The sequence below is a fragment of the Ranitomeya imitator genome, chromosome 4, assembly GCF_032444005.1.
Source record: "Ranitomeya imitator isolate aRanImi1 chromosome 4, aRanImi1.pri, whole genome shotgun sequence".
Lineage (NCBI taxonomy): Eukaryota > Metazoa > Chordata > Amphibia > Anura > Dendrobatidae > Ranitomeya > Ranitomeya imitator.
This window is the reverse complement of record NC_091285.1, coordinates 146,992,687-147,015,053: the sequence shown is the minus strand read 5'-3', so window position 1 is coordinate 147,015,053 and position 22,367 is coordinate 146,992,687. Positions and strand designations below refer to the sequence as shown.

Here is a 22,367-nt window from a genome sequence, read left to right as displayed (position 1 = left end):
ATGTGTTGTGGCTGCCTAACAAACAGGTAATCCCTGCATGTGTTGTGGCTGCCTAACAAATGGGCAATCCCTGCATGTGTTGTAGCTGTCTAACAAACGGGCAATCTCTACATGTGTTGTGGCTGTCTAACAAACGATCAATCCCTGCATGTGTTGTGGCTGTCTAACAAACGATCAATCCCTACATGTGTTGTGGCTGTCTGACAAACGATCAATCCGTGCATGTGTTGTGGCTGTCTAACAAACGGGCAATCCCTACATGTGTTGTGGCTGTCTAACAAACGGGCAATCCCTACATGTGTTGTGGCTGTCTAACAAACGGGCAATCCCTGCATGTGTTGTGGCTGTCTAACAAACGGGCAATCCCTACATGTGTTGTGGCTGTCTAACAAACGGGCAATCCCTGCATGTGTTGTGGCTGTCTAACAAATGGTCAATCCCTCATGTGTTGTGGCTGTCTAACAAACGATCAATCCCTGCATGTGTTGTGGCTGTCTAACAAACAGGCAATCCCTGCATGTGTTGTGGCTGCCTAATAAACGATCAATCCCTGAATGTGCTGTGGCTGTCTAACAAACGATCAATCCCTGCATGTGTTGTGGCTGTCTAACAAACAGGCAATCCCTGCATGTGTTGTGGCTGCCTAACAAACGATCAATCCCTGCATGTGTTGTGGCTGTCTAACAAACAGGCAATCCCTGCATGTGTTGTGGCTGTCTAACAAATAGGCAATCCCTGCATGTGTTGTGGCTGTCTAACAAACAGGCAGTCCCTGCATGTGTTGTGGCTGTCTAACAAACGATCAATCCCTGCATGTGTTGTGGCTGTCTAACAAACAGGCAATCCCTGCATGTGTTGTGCCTGTCTAACAAACGATCAATCCCTGCATGTGTTGTGGCTGTCTAACAAACGGGCAATCCCTGCATGTGTTGTGGCTGCCTAACAAACGGGCAATCCCTGCATGTGTTGTGGCGGTCTAACACTAGAAGTCCCAGAAATTTCGAGCTCCCCCTGAAGTCCTGAAAGAGGGTCAAATGACCCTTAGTCCAAACTGACAACTCTGATGGCTCCAATTAGCATCCTTTCATTTGTAAATGTGGCCATTGCCTGAGGAATCTGCAGGGGGCAATTGTGTTAATCCACCTCAACTTGTAGGTACCTTCACATTTAGTGACGCTGCAGCGATCTAGACAACGATGCTGATCGCTGCAGCGTCGCTGTTTGGTCGCTGGAGAGCTGTCACACAGACAGCTCTCCAGCGACCAACTATGCGAAGTCCCCTGGTAACCAGGGTAAGCATCGGGTTACCAAGCGCAGGGCCGCGCTTAGTAACCCGATGTTTACCCTGGTTACCAGTGTAAATGTAAAAAAAAAACAAACACTACAAACTCACATTCCGGTGTCTGTCCCCCGGCGCTGTGCTTTCCTGCACTGACTGTGAGCGCCGGCTGGCCGTAAAGCAAAGTGGTGACGTCACCGCTGTGCTTTACGGCCGGCCGGTGCTGACAGTGCATTGAAGCAGAGCGCCAGGGGACAGACACCGGAATGTAAGTATGCAGTGTTTGTTTTTTTTTACATTTACACTGGTAACCAGGGTAAACATCAGGTTACTAAGCGCGGCCCTGCACTTAGTAACCCAATGTTTACCCTGGTTACCAGTGAAGACATCGCTGAATCGGCGTCACACATGCCGATTCAGCGATGTCTGCGGGAGATCCAGCGACGAAATAAAGTTCTGGCCTTTCTGCTCCGACCAACGATGTCACAGCAGGATCCAGATCGCTGCTGCGTGTCAAACACAACAATATCGCTATCCAGGACGCTGCAACGTCACGGATCGCTAGCGATATCGTTGTTAAATTGTTCAGTGTGAAGGTACCTTTAAGGTACCGTCACACTAGACGATATCGCTAGCGATCCGTGACGTTGCAGCGTCCTCGCTAGCGATATCGTCCAGTGTGACAGGCAGCAGCGATCAGGACCCTGCTGTGCTGTCGCTGGTCGGGAAAGAAAGTCCAGAACTTTATTTGGTCGCTGGACTCCCCGTAGACATCGCTAAATCGGCGTGTGTGACACCGATTCAGCGATGTCTTCGCTGGTAACCAGGGTAAACATCGGGTAACTAAGCGCAGGGCCGCGCTTAGTAACCCGATGTTTACCCTGGTTACCATCCTAAAAAGTAAAAAAAACAACCGCTACATACTTACCTACCGCTGTCTGTCCTCGGCGCTCTGCTTCTCTGGTCTGGCTGTGAGCACAGCAGCCGGAAAGCAGAGCGGTGACGTCACCGCTCTGCTTTCCGGCTGCCCGGTGCTCACAGCCAGACCAGAGAAGCAGAGCGCCGAGGACAGACAGCGGTAGGTAAGTATGTAGCGTTTGTTTTTTTTACTTTTTAGGATGGTAACCAGGGTAAACATCGGGTTACTAAGCGCGGCCCTGCGCTTAGTAACCCGATGTTTACCCTGGTTACCGGGGACCTCGGGATCGTTGGTCGCTGGAGAGCTGTCTGTGTGACAGCTCTCAGCGACCAAACAGCGACGCTGCAGCGATCCGGATCGTTGTCGGTATCGCTGCAGCGTCGCTTAGTGTGACGGTACCTTTACTCTTGTAACAGAGTGTAAACAAAAGAATGCAAGCTGCTCCTGAGTGTCTGCCCACCCACCAGCTGCATTGTTGTGCAGGGGATATGCATAAGGTTGCTAACACCTTATCAAATTTTCATGCAGCCTTTTGTGCTGTGGGGGATACATAGGTGACTGCTTCACCTATTTTATTCACAAGAAACAAAATGCAGACACACCATTCAACAGGCATTGGAACTGATCCTGAGTAACACCAACCCTTCTGACTCAGATGGAGAAGACATAGTCCTTCAACCGGATTCGGACTCTGAGCTGTCTTCAGGTTAGATTTTTCAAATTACCTAATTTTATTTCCTGACTATCTTTTTTAGGCTAGGTTCACATTTGAGAGAATTTCAGTTCCCTGCAAATCCAGCAGGGAACTTAGAAATTTTCTCAGCCTCCGCATGTTCCCCACATGTGGGAGACTGGGGAACACGATTCGCACCCCCCGCATCCCCCTCCCCAGGGAACGCATCTTCAGGAGTTCTCTGTGCGGGGGGATGTGGGGATGCGAATCGCACTCTCGCAGCCTGCTGTGTAGCTGGCATCCAGTAAACACAGCGGGTTGCTAGGGACCGCGTTCCCCGCTCTCCCGCATGCGCGAACATGCAGAGGCTGAGAAAATGTCTAAGTTCCCTGCTGGATTCACTGGGAACTGAAATTCTCTCAAATGTGAACCCAGCCTTTAGAACCAAAACAAAATCTTAATTTGAAATTATTTATCTTGCAGATGAGGAGACTCCCCCTCTACCAAAAAAGAGAGCTCGGTTGGCGAATGAGCCTACTGACCACAAAAGATGGCACAGTGAGGCGTGAAGTACAAGTGGGGAAACATCTCCATTTTACCCCAATAAAACCGTACCCTACAGATGGAGAGCCAAGTGCTAAGGCCAGACGAAGTGTCCGGAGTTGCCTTCAGAGCTTCCTCTGTTTTATCACTCTTGACATGCTTTGTAGCATTCAAGAATGGACTACTCAACATGCACGTCACATGGAGCAGGTGGATTGGTTCATGGGTCTCCTGGAACTAATGGCATTTATTTCAGTCATTATCTTGCGGGGGGTGACCAAGGTTCCATCACTACGTGGCAGCTGGTCAGCAAACCTGGCAAGCCCAAGGATCATTGCAACTATGACCCGAAACCGCTTCCAAGACATCATGCTACACCTATGCTTTGATGACATGTTCACACGCAGTGAGCAAGTGGAGACCGATAAGTTTGCTGCAATCTCCGATGTATGGAGATCATTTGTCACCAACTGCATCGCATCCTACAACCCTGGTCGACACATCACTATTGATGAACAGCTTTTCCCGTCAAAGACTCGCTGCTGTTTTCTGCAATACATTGCAACAAAACCAGACAAGTTTGGCATCAAGTTTTGGGTGGCTTGCGACTTGAAATCAAAGTACATCTGTAATGTCCTCCCATATCTTGGCACGGACCCGAGTCATCCCAGCGGTGAGAGACTGTCCGAAACTGTAGTGATGAGGCTGATGGAACCATTCATGGACAAGGGCAGAACTGTAACCACAGACAATTTCTTTACATCATTGTCACTTGCACAACAACTGCTTAGCTGGAAAATCACTATCCTCGGCACAGTCAACAAGAGTTGCTGGGAAATTCCTCAATCCGCTAGACAGATGGAACTCACTGAATTCACCACTCAGGTGTTTTCAACCACTGGTGCCACACTGACAGTGTATGCACCCAAACGAAAAAAGGCTGCCTACATTCTCAGCAGCATACACAGCATGGTTGAGACTGAGGATACCAATAAAAGGAAGCCAAACACGGTCACACAATACAACCACACAAAGTGCGATGAGGATGTAATGGACCAAATGGTGCGGGAGTGCAGCGTGCGTGCAGGAACACGGAGATGGCCAGTCACCATGTTCTATAACATGATTGACATGGCAGCACTGAATGCTCATGTTCTTTATCAGGCATGCACTGGGGTGCAGGAGAGAGGGGTGGACTTCCTGGTTGAGCTTGCAAAAGAGCTAGGTGGCTCTCATGTGACTGAAAAGAAGGAACGCAAGGAGAAACTCCTTCGGCAACAACCTTCCACACCCAGCCCTGGCAAAAGGGCGAAGTGTCAGGTCAACCATCGATGCACGAACAATCCCTGTAAGTGTTGCCGCTGTGTAACAGCCCGAAACATGCAGGTGAGGAGACTCGAATAAATTTTCCGAGTACTCTGAAGATTCTGGGTTAGCACACGAGGAACCTCGGATAACACCTTATCTGAGCACATTCGCTCATCACTAGCTAGAACTTTAACCAGTGTTCTGGCTTAGATTAAAGGAGATTTATTGCCTATAGTCGGCCTCTTGTCTCTAACTAAGCCCCATTCCCTGTTTAGATAGGTACTAAGGCTTATCTACAACAGAAATCACAAAACATTTTTCTCAGTTATTTCTTGTGATAAATATGTGAATGTTTTATATAAGGAAATGGACATAGAAAGAAAGATACGTTTGCCTCTTCTGTGAGTAGGCGCATAACACACATAGGAATCCATAAGTAAATACCACTTACCAAAGCTCCAGTTAGTGTATTCAATAGGTCACTCAGAACATAACCTAGTTTTGCCAAGATTCCTTCCTGCAGATTTTGAGAAATGTAAAATAATGGGACAGATTTACAAATACTGTGTATTTCTTAGTCATCTTACAGCAGCACTTTCATGAATATTTGTTCTCTAAATGTATGTATATGTGCATGTAGAGTAGTGTGAGTGTATTCATATACTCACCTAGCTCTGCTTTCTGCGTGATCCAGCGCTCTTCCACTCCGCTTCTCAGTGATGTCACCGCACTTCAGACTCTCCGGATCACGCTACGCTCTATGTGTGAGGTGGAAATCTCTTACAGTGAAAGCACTATGGAGATTCATTCTGACGTTCCATAGACTTACATTGTAAAAAAAACACTATGGGGTCAGGCTGAGCACAATGTGATGTGGAGGTTCTGCCGAGCGGTGACGTCACTCAGAAGCGGAGCAGAGCGCTGCTGGATCCTGGAGAAAGCAGCAGTAGGTGAGTATATTATTACACTCATACTACACTACATGAACAGATTTAGGCAAAGCGCCAGAATTGGAGTCTCTCAACGATTCTTCACTTCTGGGGAGGCTGCGAGCTGGTATTTTTAGACTGGGAAGTGGCCAATAACTATGGACTTTCCCTGCCTGAAAATATCAGATTTCAGCCGTCTGCTTTACCTTTGCTGGTTTAAAAAACTAGGGGGCCGCACGTCTTTTTATTCCAATTATTTATTTATTTTTTAGATTGATAGATGTACAGTAAGCTGCACATTCAGGGCACAACTTATATATGTGACAGATATCTATTTATTACCTACCTGGATGGTACACACATACACACAGGTGTCACTCAGATAACTCACAGATACACATGTACACATGGACGCACAACAGAAAAACACAGATGGTAAAACGGACCATCTATGGCTACGTTCACACTAGCGTTCTGCTAGTGTGCGTCGCCTTAGCGTCGGGCGACGCAGCGGCGACGCAAGCGTCATGCGCCCCTATGTTTAACATGGGGGACGCATGCGTTTTTGTGTGTTGCGTTTTGCAACACTTGCGTCTTTTTTGCCGCTAGCGTCGGACCAAGAAAACGCAGCAAGTTGCATTTTTCTTGCGTCCGATTTTCGGCAAAAAACGACGCACGCGTCGCAAAATGCAGCGTTTTTGCGTGCGTTTTGCCGCGTTTTTGTGTGCGTCGTGCGTTGCGTCGCCGACGCAGCAGCGCGCAACGCTAGTCTGAACGTAGCCTATCACATACATTTATTAAGCGGACGTGTAAGGGGGCCTTAGACTGATTTCTGGCTGTTTTCATTAGTGAATCTTCCCATGTGCTAATTCTATGTAATTTACATTTCCTAGGTAGAAATATCATTTCTAACACAAATTGTACTTGGGAAGCTGTATTTTCTACAATATTATTATAGGTAACCAGAGTATTGTACGAAGCTGATTCTAGCCATGAATATGATAAAACCTATTATAAATCTAGAATACAGCACTCTCAGAGCAACATGTGTGACTTGGATACACTCCACATGTGTTATATACAGTATAGTCTTAAGTAGATTGTTTAGGAATCGAATTTGCCGACTTTTTGATTTTTCACCTAAAATTTGATGAATTCTTTGCAAATTGAGTGTTCCTTATTATGCACTGGGGTCTCTCCAGACCCCAAAGAATAGTAAATGTGACATGTGAAAAATAAAAGTAACTAACATTTCCCTTACTGCTCACCTATTCAGCCCCCATCTGCTCGCAGTTCGCTGCCCGCCATCCAGGCTTGTTCTTTCTGTAGTTGTGCGCCTAGTCTCCGTCCTCTTCACTATAGGCCAGGACTTCCGGCCCATTATAAGGTCACAGCGCACGTCGTGATATCATGGCATTGTAACCTTATGACGTGCAGTGACTTCCAAGGCCTGATGGTGACTAGTCCTGGCCTAAGGTGAAGAGGCCAGAGATGTGGAGCATGGTAGTGGAGAGGAGAGGGCGGTATGTAGCAAGCACAGGGGCGGCCGGAGAACAGTGCGGTGATCCGCTCATGTCTAACTATATAAAATGTGTCCGCCTCTATATATATATAGATTGCTTTTACTCTGTCCATAACTGTAACTTACCACACAGAAGAGAAATTTTGTCAGAAGGTCTTTAATATTCAATTTCAAAAGCCCATCTATATCGTGTGCCTGAAAGGTAAAGGATGATTTACTATATTATAATTTAGTCAGCCATTTTCATTATTAGAAAGTAATGGAATCATGCATTAACCCATTACACCAGCCCTTCGGGATTCCCTAGCAGGTACATGAGGCTATAAGCAGCAGATGACAAGTCAGGGAGGAACTTGGACCCTCTCAGCTCCTGTAGACGCGGCAGCCAATCGGTAGTCACAGAACACAGCTCTGCCGTTATCCAGTGGAGCTATACAGTTACCACCAAACATTGAATAAAACACAGGTGAGCAGAACCTATATTCCTATACAACAGGAATCACCTGATAGCAGCTCTCCCTTATAGCGACTGGTGGGATACCTAAGCAGAAAACTGCATTAACCCCTTCGTGTTCTTTGATGTACATGTACGTCAAATGTCATGTCCCTTCAATGTCGAGTCTGTACCTTTCCCAAAATAGTGTGCCTGATTTTATCAGCCATCTTGTGCCTTTACCAGTGCTGAAGACCCCGTGCTTGTCATGATGATACCCTCATGAAAGCAAGATTGTGGCTGGAGCTCATAGGAGATTATGATTTCAGCGATTGGACGATCGCAGCTTCAAGTCCCCTAAAAGGACTATTAAATACAGTGAAAAGCTTAACAAATGTTTTTCATCTCTTTTTTTCCCCCAATAAAAATGCACATATTTCGTATCGCAGCACTTGTAAAAATCATGATCTATTAAAATATAAAATACTGTAAATTAATCCAACTGGTAAACAGCTTAACAAGAAAAAAAATCGAAATGGCAGAATTATGTTTTCTTGGCCCCCAAAACATTAAAATAAAATGCAATAAGAGGTTATAAAAACAATGTATCTACCCCAAAATGGTGCCAGTAGAAACGGCAGCTCAGGGCTCAAAAAATAATCCATCTCCGAGCCCCAGATCCTGAAAACTGAAAGCGTTACAGGTCTTGGAATATAGCGACACAACAAACTTCTAAAATAAATAAAATTCTGAATTTTTTTCACCAATTAAATAAAGAAAAACGACGTTTGGTATCTGCGTCATCGTACTGACCTGGAGAATCACATTGTCCAGTCAGTTTTACCATAGAGTGAGCATGGTAAATACAAAACCCCTATGGGAGGTGGAGCCGCATATTCATCACTGTAATGGGCGGCACCACATGACCGCTCATACAGGAGAAGCTGCGGCGAGGAGAAGAAGCAGCGAGGGAGCCGGGTAAGTATTTTATTAACAGCGGGGGGGGGGGGGGGGGGGGGAACGCACAGGGGGTGGGAGGGGGTTGGGGACAGGGATCTTTTTTTTAAACACCAAAAAAAAAAGGATTTTTCATATCTTCTGTCCAGCGAACGCTGCTGGAGAGAAGAAATGAATGGCGGCTTCAGCACCACACTGGGGGGACAGCGCTTACTGTAGCGCTGTCTGCTGCACGGCACACGGACTGCACACGGACAACATCCGTGTGCGGTACGTGTTTTACACAGACCCATTGACTTTAATGGGTCCGTGTAATACGTGCGCTCCCACGAACACTGACATGTCTCCGTGTTTTCCAAATAGACACACGGTCCGTGAAAACACGCTGACATGTGCAGAGACACATTGATTTTAATGTGTCTACGTGAGTCAGTGTCTCCGGTACGTGAGGAAACTGTCACCTCACGTACCGGAGCCACTGACGTGTAAAACCGGCCTTAGAAGAAGGGCAGGAAAAATCCTGAAAAGAAAAGAAAAAAAATGTAAAATTGACTGGTTGTGAAGGAGTTAGAGAGAATCTGTCACCAAGCTCTTGCCGCTTATTCTGAGAGCAGCATAATGTAGAGACAGAGACCCTGATTCCAGCAAGGTATCACTTACTAGGCTGCTAAGTGTACTTTTTATAAAATCCCTTTTATCATCAGATTATTTATCACTGGGGGAATAGTAAATCTCCTGCCAGGAAGTCCTGTATGACCATGATTGGCTTCTGTCTGTGTGTGCTCTACATAGGCAGAAACCTGCCAATCAGTGATGTGGATGGGGTTATACAGAGCGAAACATTCAGATAACAGCTAGATCTTCACCAGAAAGGACAATGATTTCATCAAAATGACAGCAAGTAGCCCAGTAAGTGATACATAGCTGGAATCAGGATCTCTGTCTCCACATTATGCTGCTCTCAGATGGTTTAGCAAAAGCCTGCTGAATGATTTCCCTAAAAACCATCCGTATTTCCTAAAGGGGCATATAATGGTTATGTCCATTTAGTGCAATCCTAAAAACTGAATAGTAAAATTGGATTTTTCAGTGAGGCCGTTCTTGCATAAAGTTTTTATACAATTTTATTTTTCAACACAAGGAGCAGTCACCTATGGTAAAAGAAACGTCACTAATGTTGGAGTTAAAGACAGAACTTAAAGCCATTTTTAATCCGATTTCTATTTTTTTATTTGAAAAGTCTCTATGATTTTATGTTACTATAAATTCTATATAATATTAGTGACGTAAGCACAGTATTTTGGGGGGAGTGTATTTGTAGTGTTTTGGGAGGCAGTGGCATTTTCTGTGTGTATTGTGATTTTTCTTCTAGCATTTTTTTTTCTGTAAGTTTACATAAAGGACATCAAAATCAGCAGAAAAAAATCATGTAATGAAGAAAAAAAGCTTGAAAAATAATATATATTTTTATTTGTGATTTAAGATGGTAAAAATTTAATGCAGTAGGAGTCCACTGGGTAACTTAGAAGGAGCCTGGTTTTTAACAGAAATATCTCAAATTTGTACAATTTGGGACAAACCCTTCAATTTTTATTCACCAAAAATCCAATAATGTATGAAAAAGAAGATTATTTCCTGTTTATAGTAAAACCTTTCCATTTCAATCCTTATATATCCAGAAGCCATACAACTTGTGGGATTATTTTTATGCTCATTTCTATATAAAATATTGATGTAAAACTGAAAGTTTGAGAAAAAACCTGATGAACCAAATGCCGGTGTTTAGCGCAGAATGTCTGTAGGATTATGTTACCCAGTAAGGCTGGGTTCACATTGCGTTAGTGGCAGTCCGCTAACGGAATCCGTTACATAGCGCCACTAATGCAATGTAGCGGGTCTGTTAGCGCACCCATTGACCGCAATATAATTAACGCATCGCTAACGTATGCCATTTTTGGCATGCGCTAGCGACGTCCCGTTAGTTTCTGAGGGACCTCGAACGCTGCTTGCAGTGTTTTTGGGTCCGTTCTCGCTAGCGCAGATCGGGCATCTGTGCTAGCGGGATCGCTAAACGCAATCCCTTTTTGTACATTGCGTTAGCGCATTCTGTTAGTGTATGCGTTAAACGGATTGAACTAACGTAATGTGAACCTAGCCTTACTAGAAATCTGGGGTCCTGTATATAATAGGCTTTTCTTGTGGGATGAGATTATACAGGATGGAAGGCGCATTCTCAGGATCCCAGTATCACTGAGCAGAAGTGGTTGGAGCACAGAATCCCATACACTTCTGTCTGCAAAATGCAGGAGGGAATCACGTGTACAACGATCGCTCAGCATCAGCCGGTGTGTTTTCTTCTGGCAATCATGTGTTAGTGACGTTATACTATACATGTATATGTTGTGTCACATTCGCTTTCCAATTCAATCAATATCCAAGAACGTTCCTTCTCATCAAATATCTCGTTACCACTTCTAATATATTTGCTCCTCCACATAGTGAATTATTCCTGTAACAATAGAACTTTCCCCACGGTGTCGTCGTCATTTCCGTTTATTTGTGATTTGTTCTTTTTAACTCTCTTTCTACAAAGCATATATCATGTAACTTACAATCTCTGATTTATGACCTTCTGATCTGACATTATATATGATACTGTATGTCCATTCCTCCTTTTTGTAGGTTGTCACTTACCAAGATTAAGGCACAGTATTGAGGTGGGATTCCCTAAAGAAAGAAAAAAGAAAGTACGGTAATTCCACGTATTCTAATCCTTGACAAATATTTTCTTACGCTGTATATATAGATTTTCAGGCTCTCCCGCAGTTATCAGAGGTGTTTCAGCTCCTAGAACCGTCCCCAACATGCACTAATGTTACTAACTGGCTGTTTGGCACCAATTTATCCTGCAGTTTTCACTACGCCGTCTGACAGTGAGTAAAAGATGTTATAACTATGATCGATGTGAACATTATTTTCCGCTTCTTATATAATATAGATCAGACTTGAGTGAAAATGTGAATATGCATGTGTTTAATAAATGCTGCTTTTATGAATATAATAGATACATGGGTATTTTTTTAAATGGAATTTGTTGTCTTCTCCAAATTTTCCCCAAGAATTTGATTTGCGCTGAATACATTTGTCTGGGATAGCAATACAGAAAAGCCTCGAATTGCCCATAGAACAGATTTCTAACACTCCGATGTCTCCTAGGTGTGTAGTGAACCTGTTTCGAGCTCTGTAATGAAAACATTTTAAAATTTCCGAGTTATGGAGATTTTGCTTTAAAAACTAATCTACATGAGCACTGAAAATAGTTCACCATAATCCCCTATGCCTACACCTCACTGGCATAAGATGGCGCTCCATGGCTTGTCCCCGTCTGTTACACCGGATGTGACAGCCTCCCTTATTGGCTGGGCTATATCATCTGACTTGACAGCTGAGCATTGTGGGAAATCCTGCACTTCTGGGCTTAGCGCCATTAGCCCGCTTCACCAGGGTGTGAAATGGCACAGGACATTTTTGTATTTTTTAGCCAATCCTGTTAGGATCTGTGAACTCCAGGACATTTTCCTTGAAATCTATTCACTCCACATTAATGAGTGGGCTGCACGGTGGCTCAGTGGTTAGCATTGCTGCTTTGTAGAGTTGGGGTGAAATCCCACCAAGGACAACATCTGCAGAGAGTTTGTATGTTCTCTCCCTGTTTGGTGGGTTTTCTCCGGGTTCTCCGGTTTCCCCACATTCCAAATTTCAGAATTTAGATTGTGACAATGGGGACAGTGATGGAAATATCTGTAAAGCGCTGTGGAGTATGATGGCGCTATGTAAATAAGCATAATCAATAAATGAATAGCTATTTGCTGCATAGTGAATTGATCTGGACTTATTGTTAATGATGGCCTTACTTCAGCTGCATTATCAGGCAGAGCCACAATGGTATGGACCAGAGATCAGTGAATTTCTTAGAATGGAAATTAATTCTCCTTGAATCTTATAAAAAAAATATTTTCTTCATAATACAGAATATTTTTTGTAATTTGCTCCATGCAAATTCAGCAAAATAAAGGCAGCGGACATTTTGCTGAGCAGTAGAAGGCCAGAGACATGGTAGAACAAATAACTGACCCTGAATTACAGAGAGATGGACTCTAATGTTTAAAGGGGGTATCTGGGACTTTACAAAAAATGTACCTGAGCACCAACAGGCAGATTATTGCAACTTCCAGTTGTGCCCAGCACTGTTCTTCCCTGGCACAGAGCAGACACAGGCCGCTCCTGCCGCAGATTCAGAAGCCTCTAATGATGTCACGTCTACAGAGCGGAGGCTTCTTTTCCGCTCTACTCTGTTGATGGGCAGGACTTCTGAGGTCATTCTGATTGACAGCCGGATCCCTGCTGCCTAACTGGGGGAGCCTGCTGTCAATCAAAATGAAAGTCCCGCCCTGTCACATCCGCAGAGGCAGCTCAATCTCCAGCAGGAGCGGTCTGTGACAGCATCGTGCACAACAGGCATTAAGCTGCAATTACCGGCCTCCTTGTGCTTAGGGACATGTTTGGTTTTTTGTATAGTCCCAGATACCCCCTTTAATGCTTCCCTACCCCTCCATACTAGGAACATCTTCTGCAGTAGATGCAATGGTGGGCTTCTGTAAAATAGGATGACAAGCTAGATTTACAGTATTTTTTCTACTAGTATACATATGACGGGGTGTTATTAATGTTTGTCATAGTTTACATTATTATTGTAAGGATTAAATCAATAGATCTAAATGTAATAACAAAATCATTCACCTTGGTAAGGTTTAGAAAAAATCTATCAATAACATAACATAAGCAGGAAGAAACTTACTGAAATTTTCAGAAGATATTCCAGTGAACAGCCAAGCTCACAGGCCAAACATTGCTGGAAAGAAAAAGTGTTGATGTAGTGAGTAACGTAACGCTAATAGAACATGGGACATGAGTTACGTTTCAAGAATAGATTATTACAGGGTGTCACTGGGATGTAAACATATGAATGTTGTTATATGAGAGAATAATAATACTCTGAATTTTATTTTCATTTATTCTAATGTTATTAACCATTCATGTGCTGTCCAAATTTTCATATTTTTTAATATTTTTAAATTGTTTCTTGTTAGATCAAAATGACATTCCTTGACATCATTTCTATAGAAAAAAAGAAGAAAAAATATATAATGTAAGACAAATACCAGCGAATAGATTATGTCGTTAACTATGCATCGGGCCTGTGCGTTCCATGCAACGCCAGCATATCCCTGTAAAAAAAGAAAGACTTGTCTTAATTATATTGTGGCACAAGTAGACAAACTGTGTGGTAAGTGAACCCATCACCTTGGAAAACGTTATTTACCTACGGATATAGGCCCTGATTCATCAAAGATTTTGCACCAGAATTATGGAGTCAAAAGTCATAACATTTTGGCGTAACTCAGCTGATTGCACCTACTTCGGTACCATGGAAATATTTTATACTGGCAGCATTTATTTAATCTGCTTTTTATATACCTTTTATATGAAAATGGCGGCGATCCCACCAGGTTGTTAGGTAAATAGAGAGAAGCACGTTGCTCTTTTTTTTTTCATCGTTACTGGATTTTAGCATGTGAACGATTTTTTAGTTCAAGTGTTCAGTCACCTGTATAATTGCATTGCTACTTTTGACGTTCTCGTGCCATTTTTCGCCCAGGTCCGATAAATGAATGATGCGTGTTGACATTCGCTATGACACAAATCTTCCTCCGGCAGGGACTTGAGTAAGATTTATGGCGAAGATCACTCAGACTTGGTCGTCAATGGCCCTGATTCATAAGGAAGCTTGCACCTCTTCATGAATCAGGGGCGTCTGGCTCCACAAGGCCCCCTCATCAAGGGAGCTGCCGGATTTCAGTCATATAGGCATGCCCGAGCGGTTACATTCCCCGCCCATTGTACTGTGAGGCTGTAAGCGCGGCCCGGCACTTTGACTGACAGCTCCCTGTGCAGAGAAACAATGGAGAAACTAGGGGCAATGGTGACATTTCTTCTGTACATTTCCACTTGTTATATCCCTTATGACTGATTGATATTGGTATTTTCATGAATAATGGCCAGACAAATTACCTTCTAAATGTTTTCATAGATTTATTATTATACTGAATATATTTGTAGAAAAATTTACCTGAAGTTCATCAAATTTGGTCGCAAGAGAGAAACAGGAACGAACATGAGAGTCAACATTGACATTCTGAAAAACAATTCACAAGTAGACAGCGAGTCAGCAAATATCAGTAAGGAAAACATCATTTCTGCTATGTCTAGATATCCATAAATAAATTTACACTAACACCGTGTACATCCAGAGCCCTGTAATGGGCGTATTTGTGGCAAGCTGCAATTTCTGCACCTCTGTGATAACAGTTATTCACTGAGGATTCAAGATGGCCGTCTTTATAAGGACTATTGTGAAGTTGAGACCTTCCCTTTAAACTGAGATAACAGTTACCTTAAAGGGTTTTTTCAGGTTTAGAAAACCCATAGTAAATAACCTGATTGGTCATTCTGATTAAATAGATGGGACCCTTCATATTATCACCCTCCATAACTCCATAACCAAGTTCCCCACAATACTATTCCATCATACATGGCTACCCTCCAGCATCTACACATCACCTAACAGTCCCATTATATATATATATATATATACATACATATACATACATATATACACACACACATGTACAGTGCGTGGATATTGGAGCTAGGAGATGATATGTAGATGCTGGAGGGTAGCCTTGATTTGAGAATAACATGTGATGTAATAGGATATGTGTGTGTATATATATATATATATATATATATATATATATAATTGTACCTTTGCTCATTATCTATATATATAATTGCCTAAGGGTTTTTCCGTCTGTCTGTCTGTCTGTCTGTCCTGGAAATCCCGCCTCTCTGATTGGTCGAGGCCGCCAAGCCTCGACCAATCAGCGACGGGCACTGTATCGACGTAGAAATCCCGCGTCTCTGATTGGTCGAGGCCGCCAAGCCTCGACAAATCAGCAACGGGCACAGTGATGATGATGTCATAAAGGACGTAGACATCCCGCGTCTCTGATTGGACGAGGCAGCCAGGCCTCGACCAATCAGCGACGGGCACAGCGACGATGATGTCATAAAGGACATAGACATCCCGCGTCTCTGATTGGTCGAGGCCTGGCAGCCTCGACCAATCAGCGACGGGCACAGTATCGACGTAGAAATCCCACGTCTCTGATTGGTCGAGGCCGCCAGGCCTCGACCAATCAGCGACGGGAAGAGCGACGATTATGTCATCAGGCACAGTATCGACGTAGATGTCATAATGGTTGCCATGGCGACGATGATGTCATAAAGGTTGCCTCGACCAATCAGCGACGGGCACAGTCTGCCGCGAATTCTGGAATCATCATTGTCCATATACTACGGGGACATGCATATTCTAGAATACCCGATGCGTTAGAATCGGGCCGCCAGGCCTCGACCAATCAGCGACGAGCACAGTATCGACGTAGAAATCCCGTGCCTCTGATTGGTCGAGGCCGCTAGGCCTCGACCAATCAGCAACGGGCACAGTGACGATGATGTCATAATGGTTGCCATTGCGACGATGATGTCATAAAGGTTGCCTCGACCAATCATCAGCGACGGGCACAGCATGGCGACGATGATGTCATAAAGGCTGCCTCGGCCAATCAGCGACGGGCATAGTCTGCCGCGAATTCGCCTCGACCAATCAGCGATTGGCACAGTATCGACGTAGATGTCATAATGGTTGCCATGGCGACGATGATGTCATGAAGGTTGCCTCGACCAATCAGCGACGGGCACAGTCTGCCGCGAATTCTGGAATCATCATTGTCCATATACTACGGGGACATGCATATTCTAGAATACCCGATGCGTTTGAATCGGGCCACAATCTAGTATATATATATATATATATATATATATACATACATACATACATACATTATATATATACAGATATTTTTATGCATATATCTATATATAGTTACATGTTTTTACTCTACAACTTTCCCAAAAACCCTTCTTTCAGGCCTGCGGGCACTTGTACAAAAACAAAATTTGAAGCCACACTGACACTAGTCATTATGTTTGTGGAACAGCTATCAAGAGAGCGTCCCATTGAATTATTACAACAGCTTTCCACATTGGATGCTGCAGTCGCCTTTCTAATCTCAGACGTTCTCGATGATATAGGGCATCGGGGCCGGCACTGAGGTAATGCCACCTGAATTTATGCCAACTATAGTAGGACATCACAATGTCACGGGGATGTGCTGCTGTCGGTGACCCTATTGTATCGCTCACTAACAGGACTGTTTATTCATGATACTGTACAATAGAAAGAACAGATCCCAGCTGTAGAAGTAAGTCTATAACGGGCTCTTACTTTGAAAGTAAGCGCAATGTTTCCGTTACCGGTGTCTGTGAAAAAAAGAAAAAGGTGGAATCATTAGCAACAATAACAAGAGCAGAAATATTTTGGAATTATTCATAGATTTAAGAAACATTCGAACGTTCACATTAATCTCAATATGACAAAACCCTGATATCTAAAATTACAGAAGGACACAAAAGTCAATCCAGTTATCATCACGTCACTTCTGAGCGGCCATTTTGTATGGAGTCAGTCATGTGTTACTCCATGAAAATAGATGTGCAGCGCATGTTCTCTTCTTTCCTCTGTAGCTCTTTCTGTCTTATCTGTGCCCTGTGCCAGGTATTCACAGATGTTTCTGTTCAACTTCTCCGTGTCACCTAATCCTTTAGTTTGTTGACTACTCTATGTATGTATATATGTATATATATATATATATATATATATATATATATATATATATATATATATATATATATATATGTACATATATATATATATATATATATATACATATATACTGTACATACATACATTATATATATATATATATATATATATATATATACTAGCTATTAAACCCATTCTACGCCCGGGTGGTGAGCATTTATATTGGTATATGGTCCCCATCCTGTCATGTGCTGCTCCCATCTTGCGCCCCCATCCTGTCATGTGCTGCTCCACCCTGCGCCCCGTCTTGTCATGTGCTGCTCCCATCCTGCCCCCATCCTGTCATGTGCTGCTCCATCCTGCGTCCCCATCCTGTCATGTGCTCCCATCCTGCACCCCGTCTTGTCATGTGCTGCTCCCATCCTAACCCCATCCTGTCATGTGGTGCTCCCATTGTGTGCAACCATTCTGTCATGTGCTGTTCCCATCCTGCGTCCCCATTTTGTCATGTGCTGTTCCCATCCTGCGTCCCCATTCTGTCATGTTCTGCTCCCATCCTGTGCCCACATTCTGTTGTAATGTGCTGCACCCATTCTGCCTGTTCCTGTTTCCATTCTGCCATATGTTGCTCCCATCTTTCTCTCTCCGGCTGTGCTGCCTGAGTGCGGCTGTGCTGCCTGAGTGCGGCTGTGCTGCCTGAGTGCGGCTGTGCTGCCTGAGTGCGGCTGTACTGTGAGTGTGGCTGTACTGCATGAGTGTGGCTTTACTGTGTGTGGCTGAATGTGGCTGTACTGTGTGAGTGTGGTTGAGTGTGGCTGTACTGTGTGAGTGTGGTTGAGTGTGGCTGTACTGCGTGAGTGCGGCTGTACTGCGTGAGTGTGTCTGAGTGTGGCTTTACTGTGTGTGGCTGAGTGTGGCTGTACTGTGTGAGTGTGGTTGAGTGTGGCTGTACTGCATGAGTGTGGCTGTACTGTGTGAGTGTGTCTGAGTGTGGCTTTACTGTGTGTGGCCGAGTGTGGCTGTACTGTGTGAGTGTGATTGAGTGTGGCTGTACTGCATGAGTGTGGCTGTACTGTGTGAGTGTGGCTGAGTGTGGCTGTACTGTGTGAGTGCGGGTGAGTGAGGCTGTACTGTGTGAGTGTGGGCGAGTGTGGCTGTACTGCGTGAGTGTGGCTGTACTTACTGCCTGAGTGCGGCGCTGGCTATAATGGATACAGCACCCCTGCAGCCAGCACAGCGAGGGCTGACTCCGCCCACTCGCATCACTGGTCACATGCTGGTGACATCATCGAAGGTCCTGGAGCTCCGCTGGGCTCTATATCTAACCTGACCAGAGCTGCAGAGCACGGAGCCCATGGCCGCTATATTATGGGGGATACACGGGTGTGTGGAGCCCCCATGGCTGGTATATTGGGGGGGGATAAGTAAGTTTGGCTGCGTCACTCTTGTCCAGACTGCGCAGGTGCGGTGCGTTATATTATAGATATATATTTACACTGCTCAAGCAAATAACAGAATAGTACTTCAAGTAAATCAAACTTCTGTGAAATCAAACTGTCCACTTAGGAAGCAACACTGTTTGACAATCAATTTCACATGCTGTTGTGCAAATGGAATAGACAACAGATGGAAATTATTGGCAATTATCAAGACGCACTCAATAAAGGAGTGGTTCTGCAGGTGGGGACCACAGACCACATCTCAGTACCAATGCTTTCTGGCTGATGTTTTGGTCACTTTTGAATGTTGGTTGTGCTTTCACACTCGTGGTAGCATGAGACGGACTCTACAACCCACATAAGTGGCTCTGGTAATGCAGCTCATCCAGGATGGCACATCAATGCGAGCTGTAGCAAGATGGTTTGATGTGTCTGTCAGTGTAGTGTCCAGAGGCTGGGGGCGCAACTAGGAGACAAGCCAGTATGCTAGGAGATGTTTAGGGGGCCGTGGGAGGGCAACGACCCAGCAGCAGAACCGCTACCTCAGCCTTTGTGCAAGGAAGAACAGGAGGAGCACTGCCAGAACCCTGCAAAATGACCCCCAGCAGGCCACAAATGTGCATGTGTCTGCACAAAAGGTTAGAGACTGACTCCATGAGGATGGTCTGAGTGACCGACATCCACAGATGGGGGTTGTGCTCACAGGCCAACACGGTGCAGGATGCTTGGCATTTGCCACAGAACATCAGGATTGGCAAATTCGCCACTGGCGCCCTGTGCTCTTCACAGATGAAAGCAAATTCACACTGAGCACATGTGACAGATGTGACAGAGTCTGGACATGTCATGGAGAGCAATCTGCTGCCTGCAACATCCTTCAGCATGACTGGTTTGGCAGTGTGTCAGTAATGGTGTGGGGTGGCATTTCTTTGGAAGGCCGCACATCCCTCCATGCGCTCGCCAGAGGTAGCCTGACTGCCATTAGGTACCAAGAGGAGATCCTCGGACCCCTTGTGAGACCATATGCTGGTGCTGTTGGCTCTTGGTTCCTACTAATGCAGGACAATGCCAGACCTCATGTGGCTGGAGTGTCAGCAGTTCCTGCAAGATGAAGGCATTGAAGCTATGGACTGGCCCGCCCATTCCTCAGACCTGAATCCGATTGAACACATCTGGGACACCATGTCTTGCACCATCCACCAATGTCACGTTGCACAACAGACTGTCCAGGAGTTGGCGGATGTTTTAGTCTAGGTCTGGGAGGAGATCCCTCAGGAGACCATCCGCCTCCTCATCAGGAGCATGCCCAGGCGTTGTAGGGAGGTCATACAGGCATGTGGAGGCCACACACACTACTGATCATCATTTTCTTGTCTTGAGGCATTTCCACTGAAGTTGGATCAGCCTGTAACTTTGATTTCCACTTTGATTTTGAGCATCATTCCAACTCCAGACCTCCGTGGGATATTAGTTGTGATTTACTTTGATCATTTTTAGGTTTTATTGTTCTCAACTAGTGTTGAGCATTCCGATACCGCAAGTATCGGGTATCGTCCGATATTTCCGGTATCGGAATTCTGATACTGAGTTCCGATATTTTTGCGATATCGGGAATCGGGATCGGGATGAATATTCATGTGTAAAATAAAGAATAAAAAATATGGATATATTCACCCTCGGACGCGCCCTGGTTGTAACCGCTGCAACCGTCAGCCTCCGTTCCTAAGAATGAGCGAGTGAAGGAACTGCGATGACGTCGCGGCTTGTGATTGGTCACGTGAGCAGTCACATGAGCTGTCACGTGACCAATCACAAGCCGCGACGTCATCGAAGGTCCTTCACCCGCTCATTCTTAGGAGCGGAGGCTGCCAGTTACACCGCTAAGGTCCAGGGTCCGCCGGAGGGGTGAGTATATCCATATTTTTTATTTTCATTCTTTATATTTTACATGAATATGGATCCCAGGGCCTGAAGGAGAGTTTCCTCTCCTTCAGACCCTGGGAACCATTCCAGGATCACTTCCGATATTTGTGTCCCATTGACTTGTATTGGTATCGGGTATCGGTATCGGCGATATCAGATATTTTTCGGATATCGGCCGATACAATCCGATACCGATACTTTCAAATATCGGAAGGTATCGCTCAACACTATTCTCAACACATTCCACTATGTAATGAATAAAGATTTACAACTGGAATATTTCATTCAGTGATATCTAGGATGTGGGATTTTAGTATTCCCTCTAATTTTTGATCAGTATATACACACGGTATATATATATATATATATATATATATATATATATATATATATACACATTTTTGTCCTTAAACCACCAGAAATAGTCTCAATTGACCCCTTCTGTTGTAATAATTCCACCTTGGATGCATTTATTGCAATTTGTGGGAAACGTTGTCGACTCCTAGACCTCTGTAACCCTATAATGCTAAAGTGATGTCCTACAATAAGTTTTATAAGACGTAACCTGCCACCCTGAAGCAGGTGAGCAAAGAGTTACATGCTATTAAGGCAAAGCAAGCGTAGTCATTATGGGATTAAGAGCCCAAGTCTGGTTATACCTAATACATATAAATAAACATTTCCATTATTTTGTGATGTCTTAATGGATTTTCTGAATGTGATTGTCACTATAAAATATGGATCATTTTATTATTACAGCCAATCCCTATTAACCCTTGATATACTACAAACTGACTGCCTAGAAATAAAGTGGAAATTCTATGTGATATTTCTGTTTCTTTTTCTTTATCAATCAGATACATGAGACAATGATAATCTGTGATGTTTTATGATTCACTCGCTGATGGAGTTTATTCATTTTACCAATATGTTGTCTTAAATTAGATTTTCTATAATCCTCTATATAAAGAGAGAGTTGGTGTCATAACCCACATTTTTTATGTTAATATTGGGATATTTGACCAACCAGCGTTCAGTCTATTTTCTTTCCTGTAGAACATTAGGCACAGCAGCAACTAATATTAATTGCAATATGTCACCAAGATTTTGCCATCTAATCTGAGAGCAGTTTAATGAAGAGAGAGAGAGACGCAGGATCCAGTGATGTGTCTCTTACTGGGCTGCTTGCTGTAGTTTTGATAAAATCACTGTTTTAGCAGCAGGACATTATAAATTAGAAGAATAGTAAACCTGCAGCCATGAAGTCTTCCATAGTCATGAGCTCTGTATAACCCCATCTCCACAACTGATGGGCAGCTTTCTGCCTATGCACAGTGTACACAGAAAGCTGTCAATCAGAGGTGTGAGTGGGGTTATAGAGAGCTCAGCATTCAGAGAACTGGAACTGTAGCAGACAATACAGTGATTTTGCCAAAAGTACAGCACACAGCCCAATAAGTGATACATTGCTGGATTTAGGGTCCCTTTCTCTCCTGCTCTCAGACAGAGTAGCAAAAACCTGGTGAAATAACGAAATAAAAGAAAAATTACAGAAATGTCCAAATATAGCTTTCATATAAGTAAAACATTATGG

At 44.1% G+C, this 22,367-nt stretch overlaps 1 protein-coding gene across 1 annotated transcript in view; it reads right to left on the bottom strand.

Annotated features, from left to right (window-relative positions):
* Positions 1-22,367, bottom strand: part of LOC138675618 (uncharacterized) — a 31,725-nt gene that overhangs the window by 9,175 nt on the left and 183 nt on the right. The window contains exons 2-8 of the mRNA XM_069764006.1: positions 17,034-17,068; positions 14,754-14,819; positions 13,786-13,851; positions 13,422-13,475; positions 11,258-11,290; positions 7,300-7,368; positions 5,174-5,239 (exon numbers count right to left, since the gene is read on the bottom strand). Of these exons, the coding sequence (XP_069620107.1) occupies positions 5,174-5,239; positions 7,300-7,368; positions 11,258-11,290; positions 13,422-13,475; positions 13,786-13,851; positions 14,754-14,819; positions 17,034-17,068 (389 nt within the window). The remainder of the gene's footprint in view (positions 1-5,173; positions 5,240-7,299; positions 7,369-11,257; positions 11,291-13,421; positions 13,476-13,785; positions 13,852-14,753; positions 14,820-17,033; positions 17,069-22,367) is intronic.